Below are 19,038 nucleotides of genomic sequence, written 5' to 3'. Positions count from 1 at the left end.
CATCCGACCCCTTAGAAGCAAAGTGGCGGCCATTCTGGATTACCCAGAACCGACCAAGATCAAGCAATTGCGAACTTTCAACGGCCTTGTAAGTTTCTATAGACGGTTCATACCTAAATGCGCATCTCTTATGAAACTGTTAACCGACCAACTGCGTGGAAATGCAAAATCAATTAGTTTAGACGACACACTTCTGGCTGGTCACGTCTTAGGGGCATCACTACCTCACTAGGGGGGGAGTGATCTGTAGCTGTAAATAATTACCCAAAATCAATAGCTCATTAAGTGTTCGACATTGGATGCTGACCACGTTGTTTAAGTGGACTTGTTTAATTGAAGGCTTTTGGTCATGCATCCGTACCAGATCACGTTTCAACTCGGCATGGGACACTGCTCCTACGTTCATTAGCCAGCTTAGAATAGAGGTTCCTCGATATATTGATAACGTATCAAATATATCTTTCCTACCTCTTCTCGTCTGACTTCTGATTTCCTTTGGCCGGGAACGATCGAATATAGAAGGTACTACTGGCCTCTAATTGTCAAATTAGAACAACAGTCGTAACCTCAAGGTGCTTGCTCAGATATCGACATCAAACTGCCATCCGATAGGCGACCCTCGGCAACGACTAGTCAGCGTATGTCACATGGTTCTTGACACATCGACTATCTTCATTCACATCTTTGAGCTCCTTTAATTCAGACTTCTAGCTTGACTGAGTCTGAAATCCTCAACTATAAACTTGTAGTGGATAACAGCGTGGTCAAGCCCTTGATGACTGTGAGATCGTTGCTACCTCTTGCCATTATATAGGTCACCTTTTAAACATATGCTTGCCGCTTGAGCCCATTTTCGAATTTCAGACCTCACTAAGGTTGAACACATCGAGGTGAACATATTTTTATCTTATTTAGTAAGTCTGCACTTTTGACATCCATTTGATTTTGAACATATAAGCTGCAACCGCACGGGATTGATCTATGGTTTTAGGGTCACGACTCACCATAAGCCATAGAACATTATAAGATAGACGTAATAGGGAAGACACTTCCTCAGTGCTATAGTTGTTCGCCTTTGCATGTGTAATGTGCATGACCGCACTCATAAACACTAACCACGGTTTAGACCAGTTAGTTAAAATTTCTAGGTCGACCTGAAGCGCATATTTCACCTGATTTTGACGTCATCAGCATAAAAGAGTATTAACAACTTAACTACACACTGAAGCTCAGTTATACAACGCACTGGAGGAGTTAGGGACGATCAATATACCAGATGCAGGATTAGACTTCTATGACTTGTACAAACTAACGATACTGAAAAATGATACGAGGATTTTTACAAAAACCGCAAGTCTCAATACTTGAGTAAAATTATAAGAGCAATGCAAATTTTCGGAAATGTTCTTGTTCATTATCGACCCCACACCACATAATCATCCGTCGAAACAGCAGACTATAACGAACTAAGGTAACTTGAGTGAAGCCAACAAGAATAGATAAACCAATCCCACTACATGAGTTTTGGCGATCACAGAAAAGTCAATAGTGCTCACAAGGTGACCTCATTTGCAAAGTATAAAATGCGACGGACTTGATCTCCGAGCTTTCCTATCAGAGGTCTCGAAGTTCGCGGATTTTCCCAGCCCAGCTCGAGTATACTCTGCTGCACCTTATCAGTCTTCAGTTATAAAGATAGTAGGTTGGTGGACTTATGTTAATCCTGATAGTTTGTTTTTAAATGAAGGTCTGCCTTCTCCTTAAAAGTGTTCACTGAAGGGGCTGATACATGTTTGAACAAGGCGCTTCAGTCCTTGTTCTGTGGCTAGTGGTGAGTCGTGACCCTAAAACCATAGATCAATCCCGTGCGGTTGCAGCTTATATGTTCAAAATCAAATGGATGTCAAAAGTGCAGACTTACTAAATAAGATAAAAATATGTTCACCTCGATGTGTTCAACCCTAGTGAGGTCTGAAATTCGAAAATGGGCTCAAGCGGCAAGCATATGTTTAAAAGGTGACCTTGATAATGACAAAATATGATAAACACATCTTCCTTTTGTACCGGAGGCAAATCAGCTTTATAAGTGTCTACTTCCATGTATGTAGCTTTGAGACAGTGAATGTTGATATTATCTTCAATTCCTTTCTTACCGATGATGTCGCATTTAGTTTTACGATGAAGGACTTTGAAGTGTCCTTCGTTTGGTATTTCGAGTGGTCATTATAATGACTGCGACGTACAAATCTGTGTACCATGTCGTAAGTCATGTTGAACTAAAACATCAGTTGACTGTGGTCGAGTGGAAACAGATTTAACTGAACTCATGGGGTTTGTAGACCAGCTCGTGTAAGAGTCTATATCCATATTTATTGAAGATGAAGGATCCACAAACTCTACTGGGATTTGGAGTGTCGTACAGTCAATGTGTCCAACTTCAGCTCTGATTGCTTTATGAATACCAAGTAAAACTAATGGAAGGACGCTGGTCCACTGTGAAACGTTATCAGATGAGAGTGAAGCTTTCAAATGTTTATGAAATTGTTCCATCGACCGGATTGCTGATGGGTGGTAGACTGTTTTTCAGAATCTTGTGATTCCTAGTAGTGAAATAAGATAACGGAAAAGTTCAGATTCAAACTGGCGTTCACGGTTTGTAGTGATAGTTGAAGGGCAGCCGAAGCTGTTCGACGAAGGCGCGAGCGACTGTTTTAACAGTAAAGTCCCTGATGAGTTCTGCTCCAGGCCATCGTGTGAAACGACACACACATTGGGAGGTGAGAGTATCCATTTGAATCTGGCAATGTTCTTACCAAATCTGGACGAACATGTCTGAAACTAGTTGTGAAAGAGCCTGAGGATTTTTCGTTATGTCTATTCACCTTGGGTTTCTGGCAGCTCACACAGGAACGTGCACTTTCTCTCATGTTTTCCTTCATATCAGGCCAACAAATCGTTCCGTGATGAGGTTGATGGTTTCTTGTGGATAATGCTTTATTCGCGTTATCACCAAATTTAGATGAGTTTCCAACTTGGTCGGTTGAAGGTCTCATAAGAAACGCTCATTTCGGTATAAACCATCGATAGAAACTCACCAGGCCGTTTAACGTGCATAAATGTTTAGTTGTGGTTGGTTCTGGATAGTCCAGAATGGCTGCTACTTTGCTTTTCAGGGGTGAGATACCTTGAGAATCAATAGTGTGTCCGAGAAAATCTAGGGACTCGGTTCAGATTTGACAATTCTGAATGTATACAGTAATGCCGTGTTTATGAGGTTGTTCGAGAACAAGGTCTAGATGGTGGAGATGAGATTCTCTGCCCGGCTTGCGATCAAGCAGTCATCTACATATATGTGTGCAAAGTTGATGGCTCTAAAGAGGTCATAATTGAATCTCTTGAAAATATGTGCATCATTTCTGAAACCGAATAGCATGCGTAAGAATTCGTAGAGTCCGAATGGGGTGATGGTAGGTTTGTCGTCTGCAGCCATGGAACCTCGGTTGCACGCCTTAACTAAATCGGTTTTCTAAAAAAAGCAGTTGTACCTTTTAGGTTGGCCGTCAATTAGTGAATGTGAGGCAATGTGTAATGATCGGGAATGGTTTTCACATCCAGTCGCCGATAGTCACCAGTTGGATGCCAATCATTGATGTCGTTTTTAAGAACCATGTACAAGGGGTATGCCCATCGGCCGTTCGATGGCCGGCTAATTTTTAAGCTAATCATGTGGCCGAATTCGTTTTTAGACAACCTCAGAGCTAGCCGACGCGCTTCCGAAAATACAGGTAGTCCTGTAGTCGTGATGTGGTGCCTAACACTGCTGGTAAAATAGGATAGTTTCAGATGCGTTTGGTATAGTTCGGGTACCTATCGGGGTGCCGGTTTATAGAAAGGGTCGATTGTGTGCCTTACTGTGACTGCGGATAATCCACAACCAGAAAAGGAAGTTACGTTGTCGTAAACGGGTGCCGGCGGGGAAGTTTCTCTAAGGGTTTTTAGTGTCAGATAGTTTGAAGTTTGGGAAGATGTGGGACTTACCATATTTATTGTAGTGCTAGCACCAATCAAGATCATCTGCCGCCCGTGGTCCAGACACAGATCTTCATCGTGACGAGCTTCTTAGAGGAGTTTTAGAGCGTATACGATTACGATGAATATCGACATAATGTGTCAGAGTGTGACTATGGTCTGCGACGCCGTTTTGTGTCCTTTGAGAAATTTCTTCGGCAGAATAAACCTCAGCGTTGAGGGTTCTGGTGATCTCCGGAATCCAGTCGGAAGATTCAGCCAGTTCGACCACGACGTTATTTTGTAATGAGACAAGGACTGTCTGCACCTTTTAGGGAAGCATATACGAGAAGAGCTGTCTAAGAAGGATCTCATCAAAGGTCTGATGACCGATGGCGTCACGCATACATGGCAACACTTCTGTTACGATTCAGTGTTGTGGAAGAGTCGATCTAAACTTTGTCGGTCGGATAGGTCTTCAAGTTAAAGCACAGCCTTCTTCAAAGTGTTGTAAGGTCCCAAAACATCACTGGAGAACATACTAGGTGTGCAATGCGTTTCGAAGTGACGTGATAATGCTTTCACAACTGTGAAAATTTGTGCACATGGGTCTGTCACTCCGTGGTCGTGGAAGTCAGCTTTTGCGTAGCAGAACCGGGTTTCTATATTGTCAGGCCAGAATGGCGCATAGCTGAAGTGTTGGACGTGAAAGAGGTTTAATCCTAAATAACTTAGGTGCCTGTTCTATCACAAAGATATAACATAGCGATGAATGAGAAAAGAAACATCCGAACACATGAGAACAGTATCACAATCTGTAAAAATAGAAATTTAAAAATGATATGCAATGTTCCAACAAAGAGCAGACTCACAGTTTACGAATAGCTGTGCTAGATTAAACCACTCTCATCACTAAAGGTGCCACAGGTATTAAGAGTTTGACTACGCCTTTACAAGTAATACCTTTATAATCGGAATATACCAACCCAGTCAAATGAGAAACCAGAAATGAAGAGATTCGAAGATATATTTTAAAGGCTACCGATTTTCCGAGAAGCGTTTCGTTTAAGCAGGGATGCGTAGTACGGTAAGTACACCCGTAATCCGGTGTGGATGACTGATCGAGAGCCTTCAGATAAGTGTGTCCAGTAAAACTAACGAGGTCAGCATCATTATCGAAGACTCACAAAATTGTTTGTTATGTGATTAATTTTCACTGCTACAAAGTTATCTCTACAAAATCGTAAGTAGGGCGTGCTTCATGTTTGTACTATAAGTAAACCGAAGAACATTGAAGTGAATGAAAGAAACCAAGGGTATCAATATGGACCGAACAATGATACTGGTGAGAAACCCAGTTTGTTTTGGGATCGAGGCGACGATGTCGTTTTCAATCTACAGAAGATTCACGAAACTGCGTAAACTGACAAATATCACGCTGGATTCATCAGTACAGAACCACAACGTAGATGATCTGTGTCGAATGATCAGGGGCCTACTGGAGTTAGGCGGTTATGCTCTCACCAACCAACAGATTGTTCAGTCAGATAGATCTATCCAGGGCACACATCCACATTCTGAAATACCAAGAAAATGTTATCAGTAGATATCTAGGCGTGACAATTTTAACTACTCTTACTTCACTTATGGCTATCTCAACCAGTTTCGTCTGGGAGATATTGGACATTTGAGACATACCGTAGGCTCACTAAGATTTAAAAGGTGCGTAACAGTTAGGAGTGATTGAGTAGGTATATTTATTGCCTGTGTTACTGAGTATACAAAGTTACTAATTTGTTTGGTCTTCTTTTTATTTAATTTACACATTTACTTTGCCTGTAATCCGTCATAACTTTTTCATTCAGATGGACCCTTCTGTTATCGAAAATTTTTGCAGTATTACTGGGACGTCTGAAATAGAAGCTAGACATTTTCTGGAAGCTTTTGATTGGAATTGTGACGTAAGAATCGCGGAGTTTGAACCAACCCTTTGTTTTAGGAGGCAGTTAAGGCGTATTTTGATTCAGAGGATGCTGTTCATTCAAGCGATGGTTCTCATTTTGATCAAGCTATTCAACCACCGAGTAAGAGCAACAATGAGCCTCCACTTTCCACATTTAATAAACCACCATACAGCAAGCCCAAAATAGCAACTCTGAGTACATTGGAAAATGACAGGTAAGACTATATGTGGTCCTATTTGTTGTGGTAAATTTAAACGAACATGTTTGCATATATCAGTAGTAGTAGTGAAAACCTTTGCCAAACACATGTTAATAGTGGCATTCAAGTATATAAACCTGTCGTTTCAGAGTCAATACTTTGTTTCTTCTAGTTTCGAAGTGGTATGTAATCCCTAATCTAGTATCGAATCGTTTTTCTCACAATGTTTTTGAACGCTTAATCTATTCCTGTCTCACCAACAACATACTTTGTACCGTTAAAATACAAAGGGGCAAAAGTGTGGGGCTTATGTATCAGATTACTTTGGTGAACATACCTGGATTCATTGGCCTGAGTGGTATCTCAATCAAATCGCTGTTTTCAAAGACCTGTAGATTTTGGTTACTAACTCTTAACACTTATAATTTTACATAATCACAGTTTTCATCAATTGGAGTTTACTTCTCATTAATTCCTTTCATCTTAATTACCTTATTCAACACAAACATTGGGACAAACACGCACCAAATACGTATGCGCTAATTGAGAGAAATTTGTAAACAACTCAGTCCCGTAATCAGGTTGTCACCATCTTTGAAAAGGGCTTGGCGACAGTCATCTGGGTCTGGTAATTTGTGGAATTGCTTGTGGATTCCACCTCGTCAGGTGGATCAGTTGTTACTGACCATGAACGACAGGATAATCTGAACGATGTCCCCGGGGTAGCAGACCAGTTGAACTGTTCCTCGAACAACTTTGTCCGTCGTTCAAGATGTTGGTTGATGTTATTGGTTGGCATTCCGTTAGCTTCATAGATTGTTTCACTCACACAAGACTCCTTGCTGCCAGTGACTCAGATGAGTCGAGAGAGCTTCCAGCAGTTACCAGATGCAGTTGCTGTTTCACAATCGTTAGCACACTCCAACCTCCAGGCTTCTTGGTCCTTACGCAAGCTTTGTATAGTTCAATTGCGTAACAATATACGGTTATCGCTGGGTTCACAGTTACCCGGAGTAAGCCAATGTGTCTCAACGAGTTTTAAGGGTCCTGTAGAAACCCGAAGGTTATAAGCGGAACGTTTCACGTATCCGCGAGCGACTTTACCCTCCATTTTCATGGCGTGGTGCAAATGTAATCAGTGCTCATCTGTACTTGTCGGTGGGTCGATAGCTAGCCCATAACTTGGGTTGGCTTGATATTTAGTTGCAACAGAATCTACAGTCAGTTTGCTTACATCGACCCGTTTAGAACGATGAATTTGCTGGCCATTGAAACAAGATAAGATTAGCGCAAACAAGAGCATGATCAGAATCCAGAAAAGTACTCCAAAAGGAGCGGTAATTAATCAAGTCAACCAAACGACTCTTCTCTGAGCCTAGATGCCTGACATCCACATTCAAGTCTCCGGCTAGCACTACAATATCTTTCGAACGCACTTTCTGTATAAGGACACTTGACCAATGGTAAAACTTATCCTTGATCGCATCGGGCTACAATCTGTCAGAGCGTAGGCGAAGATAACGAAAAGACATCGTTTTTCACACCGATTTAATCTCACTTTGATTGAGTTTCCCAATCCAATACCATATAACCGACTGTTAATAGGGATCTAATGTATTAGTGCTGCCTCAGCCTTAGCGCTTAGTGCGACACCAACGCCAGCAAAACATATGTTTATTCGTACTGCTTAGCTTTCATTGTTATTTTTACTAAGCTTGTTTGTTAACTTCTTTTTCTTGTTTCGTGTTTTGAAGCATAAATCTAAGTCGGCGCTTCTTTTCTTCATTTTTGATAGTCAACTTTAAAATGTATTTGAAGTCACCTATTAATTTTCGCTCATGAAAATTGTTTTACTTCTGCTCTCACTTGGAAATGCTCCTTAATTGTCCTATGATATTAAAGTTTAGTAGTTAAAGACTGTAGAGAGATTAAATAAGTTGTACCACATTCTTTGATTTTACTAATAGTATCATTAAATTGAAGGGATGGGCCAATTACAGTTCCACTTTGCTACTTTGTTTATAAAGTTCTACTTGGTGGCATGAATGTTTCGGCCTTTTCATAAAACTAGATAGGTCTTCTAGTATACTAACCAAATAAGTCTGTAAAATGGTTATTAATTCGTTTCAGTTAACCTTTATTTGCCAAGGATATTTAACCTATGTCATCAAATAAACAAGCTTTCTTCTGGGGTCCACTAAGTTATTTTTACTGATTATTATGAATGCAGCAATCCTGAGTGTTAGTCATATGACACATGTTTGCTTACCACTTTGTCCCGTAGTCAAACTCCATTCCACTAGTTTGCGGACTCATTCACTATCAACCTTTTACAGCACAGATTGTCGGCGGGTTTCGTATTAATCGTTTTCATTTTTCAAACCTGAAAATAATTTCGTAATAATACCGATATTCCATTTTTCTTTGATTAGTGATGATGAATCTGATAAGGGACAGGCATTTTACGTTGGCGGTTCAGAGACTGGAGGTGGTGGTCAACAAGTCCTTGGTCCTCCAAGACGTGGGGATAATAAAAAAATTCATGACCCTTCCCAAACTCCCGACGTTTTCATCCGTAATCTTTTTCAAGCTGCTAAAGGTAAAGGAGCAGAAGTGTTGGATACACACGAATACAATGAATACAAAAGTAAATCGAAAAAGCAATTGCCTTTTAGTGGAACTGGCTACAAGTAAGAAAAATTTCGGATGAAAATTATACGCAATATCATCGTCAATTAATTTTCTTCTGGTGTTAGATTTTCTTAATTTCTTCACTTATTGTGGCTCATTGTCATTTCATACTGTGTCTGTACCTGCACCACAGTATTGTTATTTTTAACGATGAGTCTGAAATGTGACATGCTACGCGTCGTGCGCTGTATTACTAGTTTATATCAAAACTTAAAATCAACAAATGAAATAAGGTAACATTGAGTCATCTGTTTTAGTAGGATTTAAACTTATAAAGAATGGTCGATTCAATGTGCAATATTAACAACGGTAAACTCCAAATCCTTACAGCAATCTAGTGTATGTTTATTCGATGCTTTTCAAATAAGCGTGAATAAAGTAAATTGTGAATCACTGGTCTAAAAGCATGACAAAGGTATTCGACCAGGGCTCAAAATGCTTCCCATTTACCACAGTGTGGACAACCATATCGCTTCATCTCCAATTATAAGGATGGTAAGACAGTTGACCAATGTCATTAGCTCCTACACTGGGATGATCATAAACTTACTTGATTGCAAAGGGAACTGAATAAGTTACCGGCTACCTTTGGTTTCCTTATGTAAAAACTGTTGTTTATTAAGACTACACATGATGCATGAGATCAATTTAAAAGTTATCTGGTTGTCAACTAAGAATCGATAACCCCACTTAAATAATAATAATCTTACTCGAAGATTCATAATATTTTTTACTCATCATTACAGTTTGACGAAAGAGCACATTTATGGAGAATACGTCTAGCAATGTTGAGATCAAATAAGGGTAACACAGAATCGGTCCCCGAATTCCCTAGTAAGTTTGACGGTGGGGAAAATTCGCTCTCCCTTCTCGAAATCCTCTCATATGCCACTGTCTAGGAAGTCCTACTCACTGCCTTCTCGCTGCCGGGGTGCTGTTTTACAAAATAAAGAGGATTGGAGGCGAATATCTTGGGCTTGAACCGCATTAATGGGTATGAAAGTTTCACCTAACGAATTTGGGAAACCCAATTCCAAACCAATGGTGCGCATTTGATCTAGTTTCCTGATGAAACCAATGGCGTTTGAACCTGTTTTTAATCATCCGCCAACATGAGAACGGATTTCCTAACGTTACTTTACTGCCTTGTGGATTAGATCTTTAGGTGAAAGGTTCAGTGAGTGGTCCTTTGAAATGCCACCTGTTTCAATTTGGGCGCTTGGGTAGTATCCCGACCCTCACACAAATATAATTTTTTATTTTATTTAAACACATAAATATTGGTACGAGGAAGCACCAGATAAATATGCGCCTCACAAATCTCATTTGATTTGTGTGAGGGCTGTGATACTGCCCAGGTGCCCAGACTGAAGCAGGACACAAATATAATAATAACTTCAACTAGAATAAATTACAGTTTCGCCAATCCTCATTCTCATAAATTATACTCATAACTCCTCGGTAACATTCGTCCTTCTTTTATATTGCGTGACTCATCTGTTCCTTTCTATTTCCAATTTGTGTATTCATTTATTTTTCAACTCATACAGCAGCTCGCCTATATTGGGAATGTTGTTTTATCTAAACGATATCAAGTCAGTGACTGGATGAACTTTGAACCCACCTTTCGGGAACCATGTATACTATTTAAAATGAGTTCCTTCAACGTTCCCACACTAATGCAGGTCGAACTACAGATAGGGTTGACTATGTCTTTAGAAGATCTCAACGTCGATGTCTATTGTCTGTCCGAGACCAGCATTCAAGAATCTAGTAAAGTACTACAAATTCGCTCTCCATCTGTCGCTTCGAAAAGCTTGTCTCACGTGTGTTTATCTGGGGATCCTGTGGCATCTTCCTTTGGTTTTGCTGGCGTTGGTGTCGCACTAAGCGCTAAGGCTGAGGCAGCACTAATACATTAGATCCCTATTAACAGTCGGTTATATGGTATTGGATTGGGAAACTCAATCAAAGTGAGATTAAATCGGTGTGAAAAACGATGTCTTTTCGTTATCTTCGCCTACGCTCTGACAGATTGTAGCCCGATGCGATCAAGGATAAGTTTTACCATTGGTCAAGTGTCCTTATACAGAAAGTGCGTTCGAAAGATATTGTAGTGCTAGCCGGAGACTTGAATGTGGATGTCAGGCATCTAGGCTCAGAGAAGAGTCGTTTGGTTGACTTGATTAATTACCGCTCCTTTTGGAGTACTTTTCTGGATTCTGATCATGCTCTTGTTTGCGCTAATCTTATCTTGTTTCAATGGCCAGCAAATTCATCGTTCTAAACGGGTCGATGTAAGCAAACTGACTGTAGATTCTGTTGCAACTAAATATCAAGCCAACCCAAGTTATGGGCTAGCTATCGACCCACCGACAAGTACAGATGAGCACTGATTACATTTGCACCACGCCATGAAAATGGAGGGTAAAGTCGCTCGCGGATACGTGAAACGTTCCGCTTATAACCTTCGGGTTTCTACAGGACCCTTAAAACTCGTTGAGACACATTGGCTTACTCCGGGTAACTGTGAACCCAGCGATAACCGTATATTGTTACGCAATTGAACTATACAAAGCTTGCGTAAGGACCAAGAAGCCTGGAGGTTGGAGTGTGCTAACGATTGTGAAACAGCAACTGCATCTGGTAACTGCTGGAAGCTCTCTCGACTCATCTGAGTCACTGGCAGCAAGGAGTCTTGTGTGAGTGAAACAATCTATGAAGCTAACGGAATGCCAACCAATAACATCAACCAACATCTTGAACGACGGACAAAGTTGTTCGATGAACAGAAAGATTTTCCGACCTGTAGTGTGAGGTCGACGTTGTCTTACTGTGCAATAATACACAAGTCATATAACCCATACCTAATCATTTCTAATCAGTGTCCATAAGTATGCCATGTGTTTTGTACCTTTCAGGTGCAAAATACTTCTAATGGAGTTGTATTACCCTAAACCTGCAGACAGAAGTAGTCGAGAAGTTCATATGTCTGGATTGCTTTGTAAGTGCCGATAGAGACTTGAATGATGAGATCAATTCACATATAGTGAAGTCCAGAGCGGCTTTTGTCAATCTTGCCCATCATTGGCGCTTTCATGATGATAGTCTTGTTTTGAAAGATCTGATCTTCGACGCATCGTTGAAAGCGGTTTTAAGCTATGTATGTGAATACTGGCCTTTTCGGGTTGAGGATATTAGACGATTCTCTGTATCTGATCGTCGTCGTCTCAGAAGTATCGCTGACATCTAGTGGCGAAATCATGTTACTAATGCAGAGGTTCGGCATCGTGTTCAATTGGTGTTACCTTGAAACACCAACTTCGATGGCTTGGATATGTCCTACGAATTCCACATCGTCATTTTTATCGTGTGCATATGTATATTTCGGTATCATTTGTAACTGTTTGTGTTTAAATAAATAAATAAAACACAAAAACTGCAATTCAGATAAGTGATGGTGAAATTTTCTCATGTGGTCCGAAATTAATATAACTTCTACTTAAAAGCCATCTTAATTTATTCTTGCATACACTTTTAATACAATGAAAAGCCAGTCTTTTACCTACATTGAAATTATTATCAATCTTGCTGATCTAATTAACGTTAAAACAATATTTAACGGCCATCTACTGATCTCGGAAATCTGTAGCTGAATAAATTTATTGTGACCATATCGAAGGGTTATGTTTATTAATCCTTTTTAGTGACTCTAGGTTCATGACTTTTGCGGTTTTCGAAATTGAGATATCTATTCATTGCATACTCGTTGACAGATTCTGTCGTATTTGTTGATATGGCTTTAGTATTATTCTGAAGTTCTTGTTGCTTCTGACATTTCTAGGTGGGAACAATTCAATAAAGTGTTAATTAATAGATGTTATCAGCCCATGAGGTCACTGCCTTTTGTTTTATGTTATGTTGAGAAATGTTAGCTTTCTGGTGAAGAGCCCAGTGATATTCGTAATCTATCGCTGGACATTAAGTGATAGGGTTTATATTAGTTAACGCCGAGACAACTGTATTTGTTATTCGTTTTCTAAAGTTCGTCCTCAGTGTTACTTTGTATACTTCATTCTTCTATCCCATTAGTCCCTTTTGAACTACATCTCTTGTGTTTAGTGTCCCACTACTGCAAATACTATCATTTTCATTTATTGACCTTTCGTTTTATTACTTTTCTCTCTGTGTGGTGATAGTAGGTGTAGAAAATTAGACTGGTACATATTTCCCTAGGTCCTAGTTTCTGCATGCATGACTGATTATTTTTTTCATAGTTGTGCTTTCTAACTCTCAGTCATGGAATTCGTACATGGTAATTAGTCCTCAATTGTCTTTTTGGTTCTATTTGCCGCGACTGTTCGCTTGTATTCTTCAGTTTACGATGTCCATGTTTATTAAATATTGTCTAATCTGTATACCCAAGCGCTTTTTGAAAGATAAAAATGAAATAATCGCGTACAAATGTGTTCGTTTTTCTCTTGTTCAGGCTCGGTGATGATCTTAATGCTCCTCCCCAGCTCGAGGCAACTACTGCGAGCGGTTCCAGCACAAACAATGTCTCTGAAAAAAACGTTGTTGTAAAAATGTGGCGTGATGGTTTTAGTTTAGACAGTGGGCCGTTACGTTCATATACTGATCCAGATGCTTCTGAATTTTTGAATGCAATACAGAATGGTCAAATCCCTGAAGTTAGTGTCTTTGGTTTTGGATTAATCGTCTTTTCCTTCTATTGTGTTTATTATTTAACGTTGGATGAAATTTCATACTTTTGTATCAACATTGGGATTGTAGAAATCTGAATGTAGATCGTCTGTCTTTGTCATTAACTAACAACATAGTAACGTGGCAAGAATTTAAGTATTCTTATCTCCTTAATATGTTGACTACAAATGTTGATAATGAAATTAATGGACAAATTCTCTCAGTATTTAGCTGAAACAAGATATTTGTAGGTTACTAGTATTTGACCGTATGTGTCTTTGACGGATTTCTCGTGTATTTTGAGACTATCAAGTTAACAATTCTGAGGTTAGACTCAGAGTACTAGGTAAATATAAAAAATCAATTGATGAAGTAATGAATCTTTATCGGCTAAGATGGTTGTGACTTATGTGACGTACTGCCATTCACTGACCACCTCAACACGCATTGATGGCTGATGTAAGAATAGGTTGGGAGAAACCTAGGAGCGGCTGAAACCAAAACATGGGATCAATCCATGACTACGTTGGCTCTTGGTTTGAGTCATGTGGGTAGGTGCAGATTACCTGGTCGAGGGATCTGTGCGGTCATTGTGACCAGTGATTAGAGACTTTGAGCGATATGGCTCAAAATCGTTCGCAATGGCGCAGGTGCATTCACTCTTTGATCTCTTCTACTACCATTAATACTGATTCTACTTTTACTACTTTGAGATTTGCCGTAACAATTTCGTCTTACTGTGCTAATAGTGTATGGTAACTTGAACCGATATACACATATCCCAGGTTTTACTTTGCGTCTGACTTACAACTCAATAGTTTTCGAAAAATAAGCTTGCATTGTTTCGTCCACACGTCCTCCTTTGTCAAATACGTGTTCTTAAACGCGAGGAGGTTTCAATATATATCGAAATATAACTAAGACTTCGTACATATAAGGATACAAAACAACGTAAGCCAACGATAGTTATGTCATTCAACTATTCTCCCAAGCTCTAACTTTAGTAGTTCGTAATCTTGGCGTCATTCATTTTGGAAATAATTCTTACCTAAAAAAGTACAAATATATACAGATATTCCTTGATTGCGTCGATTTTTTTTAGTGTCCATTGCGTGACTTCAATATGCCCGGATTATAGTGATACCAATGAAATGTATATTCCGTCGATATATCCCGTTTATAACAACTAAGATGTAAAAAGTCAAGAATAAAGGTATTTGCAGAACATGTATTTCAAGTGTTTTAATATTGAGCTGTAGACAAGCAACAAAATATGCAGCAATTGCATGTAGCATTGGAGTTTGGTAATATGCCCACTCAGAATATTAAGGTGACTCTGCTTTTATAAGTCACTCAAGAAATACAGGAAGCGGATTGACAAGTAGATGCTGCCATACACACTTATATTAAATACGATCAAGGTTACACGTGAATAACGGTCAGGGGCAAATATTTGGCTGACGGAATAAATGGGGGAGATTACAATAATTTACCTATACAATGGTTAGAATAAATCAAGTAGGCGTGTGACGATAATAATTGTAGTAACTTAACGTAACTGTTCAGTCTAAAGTTGGGGTAAACCAAATATGGTTATCAGGGTACAGTCTGATTATTATTAAGTTGATGATTGTTCAGTAGTTTGTCACCATGGCTTTGATCTGATTTCAAATGGTAGGTGTATAATATTTGCTAAATATGTGATCAGGGAGTCTTCTTTTAAGAAATTTAAAGCAATTAGTCCCTTTGGTTGTTTTCACATTATTTTTATTATTATTATTATTATCCTTGTCTACTCTTACCCCCCATTTCCAGTCTAGTTGACCTTTTATTTTTATATATAAATGTTCTTAACAAGTATATGTGTTATCAGATTGTTCGAAATGTATTGTGCTAATATATCACATAGTTCTGATGATCTTCGTATTCTTATTACACTATCGAAATATGTGATCGCTTTACATGTAGACTCTGATCCCTCTTTAATTAAGTACATAAGTGTAACTGAATATTGTTTTCTAGTTGGTTATGGAAAACTCTATTACCTGTAGGAACTTTTAAAATCTGCTGGTGGAAGTATGGTTAATGTTATGCTCGAAGATCATCACCATGAAGAGTGGAAGGCTCCTTCTGCTCCTAAGATCAAACCTTTTTCTGGCGTAGGACATATGCTTGGTTCTCCGCTTCCTCACGTAGTCTCAAATGCTCCAACTAAAGTCAATGTCAATGAAAAGCATGAACCCGGTGTTACAGTAGACGATACCAAACCGGTAACACAAATTCAGATCCGACTACCTGATGGATCGAGGTAAACCAATTGTTGTATGCTGCATAATAATACTAATAAATTGTGTTAGTAACATTTAGTATCTTATTAATAACGTCTAGTATAATAATTTTGATTGGATCTTTGAAAGTTATACTCTTTGCTCATTTTTTGCTCATTTATTATTTGATTTTTTTGGTTGTAAACAAATTTCAACACTTTCATGAATGATGCCTGTACCCCGAACTGGAATGTATGAAACCAGATTTCATACATATAGCTATTAGCAAACGCTTGAGTATCTGACAGTATGCTTCATATGTATAATGGTATTGATTTTTGTAAATAAACTTAGTTTTATGAAAGTGATTGAATACTAAGTTTGTCATATTTCAATTAGTTTATATAAACTAAATCCATCGTTTATTACATATCTTGTCGGATTTAAATAACAAATAACTCTTCTAGATATAAGACTTATGTGTGAAAGAAAAAAGAACAAATGACCACTTGATTAATCTATACTTTAAATTCATACGAATCACCTTTCTTTGAACTAATGTTTTTTACTACAGGTATGAGTATGCTGTGGCACACTTCTACTGTTGAGATGTTTATTGTATGATCAGACCAAGGCAACATAGCAGTCCATAAAGCTACAAAATATCAGTTCAAACGGTAATTTGTAGACCAATTCATGTCGATTCATGAATGCCCTGGTACTGCCGTGGTTGGGGAGAGTCAGCTCTCCCTCTTAAAGTGCTCTCACATGACCACGCGTATACAATCACTGTCAGGGAAGTCCTACTCATTGTCTTCTCGTGGCGGGAGTGTTGTTTACGAAATTGAGAGGAGGGAAAGCGAATTTTTGACGTTTTAACCGGGTTGCTGGATACGGAGGATCCGCCTAGGGAAGTTGGAAAACCCTGATTCCAAACAAATGGTGCAAGGGGACTCCAGGATTCTGTGGAAACAAATAGCGTATGAACCAATTGTTGGTCACCGGCTACCATGGAACTGCATCTCCTCACGATGCCCCACTGCTTTGTGGATTAGTCATCTAGGTCGGAGGCTCGGAGAGTGGCCCCTTATAAAACCACCTGTTTCGGTTTGGATATCCAGACGGTATTCTAGCCTTCATACAAATTAAATGGTTTGTGTGGCTCATACATATTTGGTGCCTCTTTGTATCAATGTTCATATGTTTAAATAAAATAAAATAAAAACGCAATAGTAAAAATTGCTAGTCTAAACATGTATGGTTCGCTAAGAATATCTGCAGAACAGTTCACTTTTTATTTTATCATTAGTTTTCTTTACACAGATGCTCATGCCTTACTTTTAGTTCCTTCTAGCTTGCTAACCATAAGCTAGCTGATGCACTTAATCTTGTTAGTTGATAAGCATAGCACTGAACTATCCGAAGGTCAACAAAAAGGCAATCGAATTAATCAATGGAAGTTCGCGTCTAAGGACAGCGTATCTGCAGAAAAAAGATCGATGTTATATGAAGTATAACCACACAACTTTGACAGTTCACTGAGTTAAAAATATGTAATTTTTAGGGCGAATCAAATGAATATTATCATTTTCTCCGACTGAGAACACTTAAAGATGTTGCTCAAATAAGAACAAGGTGGAAGTAGATTTTATTTGTTTGTGTAGAATACAAAACAGTATATAGCGGGATCGTCAGTCGTTATGTTATGACGTGTTCCTAATATTGTCTCAATAGAATTGGTTTGAATGATCTATAAGACCGCCATCAACATATCGCACTTCAGAAAATTGTAACTCGACATCAAATGTCATAAACTAACGATTTTTATTCTTGTTTCACTTCATCCTAGCTTTGTCTACCTATGCTCACAGAACATCTAGAGTTGGCATCGTCAAGGAGTGGAGACGATAAGCTAGCTCTAGTTTATATAATTGCACCTTAGAAACAAAGTGTTCTTGTAACTTGATATTTTACTGTTTCAGATTTGTGGTCCGTCTAAACAATTTTCATACGATTGGTGATATTAGGAGAGCAATAGTCAGGTAAGTTTGCTATTTTTTTGTATTTTGTGTTATATGACTTATAAGTAGCTTAAAAATTTATAAAACATTTATGCTTGAAGAACAGTTTTTTATCAATATCATTTTATCATTTTCATTATGTTCTATGAACTTTATTACCATAGAACAAATTGTTTACTTTAGTTTAGTAATCTATGAAAATCATTTGAAAGTGGTGTTTACAGAAGTTACATTTATTTCAGTTTTGATAAAAGAGAATCTGATGTATTTGTTGATTTTTTTAAGGTAAAAACCGTTTTTTACCAAATGGTAATGGCTTTTGCCTTCAGTATTCTTTAAATCCCGTTTCATTACCTGACCACTTTATGGTTTTAAACGTGTCCTGTCAATTCATGAATTTCATCCCAAACACAAATACACCGAAAATGTAACGTTGAGACTGATTTTCTACCTTCTTGTTACCGAGTTTTCGATTGAGTTGTGGCCAATAGATAAACTTGACGCCTAATATCTGCTTTTGTATTCAGTCGTAGTTTTCTTTTACAAGGGCCTTTTTCCATGAATATATTTCAACTCGTATGGAAATAAAATTAGTCAGCCAACAAAGTATTTATAAAATGTGATTAGAACTATTTAATCTGACAGTGCAATATTTATCATTACGTTTCTAAGATATTCCCGCCCATCATAGTAGAAGACGCTTATTGGTCGTCTTGAAAAAAGAAGAGCTTAATAAAGAGAGTGCTATTGGTCACTGGAGAGGGCAAAGTGAACGAACTCATTACGGTTCACTTTGCGGTTTCTATGCATATTTAAGGATTTTGATATTGTGATTGAATTAATTACTTCTATACTATGCATAGTGGGAAGCATACTTGACTAATGTTCGTTTTATTTATTCTTGTTTCGGTTTTGAGTACATGAATTTAGTGACTAATGCTTTCGTTAAAATACTTTCGGACTTATATGGCTTAACATATACAAATGTAATCACAATTGATTGATCACTGGGTGGTGAGCAATCTCATGCATGTCAGGTCCTTCTTAGTGCTGATCGAATGCTATCGATCGAGTTGCAATGTGGCCACCAGTCTAGGTGGCTCGACACTGCTTGCACTATATATACTGAGGTAAGATGGGGGGGTGAAGGTGGGTCAACAGGAAAACCCTGGACCCGGGTTTTC

The 19,038-nt window shown here is 38.6% G+C and overlaps 1 protein-coding gene across 1 annotated transcript in view; it reads left to right on the top strand.

Moving 5' to 3' along the window:
* Window positions 1-5,873: 5,873 nt before the first annotated feature.
* Window positions 5,874-19,038, top strand: part of Smp_060010 (putative ubx domain containing protein) — a gene marked incomplete at both ends in the record, with an annotated part of 21,081 nt that continues 7,916 nt past the window's right edge. The window contains 6 exons of the mRNA XM_018793890.1: window positions 5,874-5,969; window positions 6,008-6,186; window positions 8,604-8,861; window positions 13,352-13,553; window positions 15,618-15,874; window positions 17,816-17,875. Of these exons, the coding sequence (XP_018648357.1) occupies window positions 5,874-5,969; window positions 6,008-6,186; window positions 8,604-8,861; window positions 13,352-13,553; window positions 15,618-15,874; window positions 17,816-17,875 (1,052 nt within the window). The remainder of the gene's footprint in view (window positions 5,970-6,007; window positions 6,187-8,603; window positions 8,862-13,351; window positions 13,554-15,617; window positions 15,875-17,815; window positions 17,876-19,038) is intronic.

Source organism: Schistosoma mansoni, chromosome 1 (genome assembly GCF_000237925.1).
Source record: "Schistosoma mansoni strain Puerto Rico chromosome 1, complete genome".
NCBI lineage: Eukaryota > Metazoa > Platyhelminthes > Trematoda > Strigeidida > Schistosomatidae > Schistosoma > Schistosoma mansoni.
This window is presented reverse-complemented; position numbering and strand designations above follow the sequence as displayed.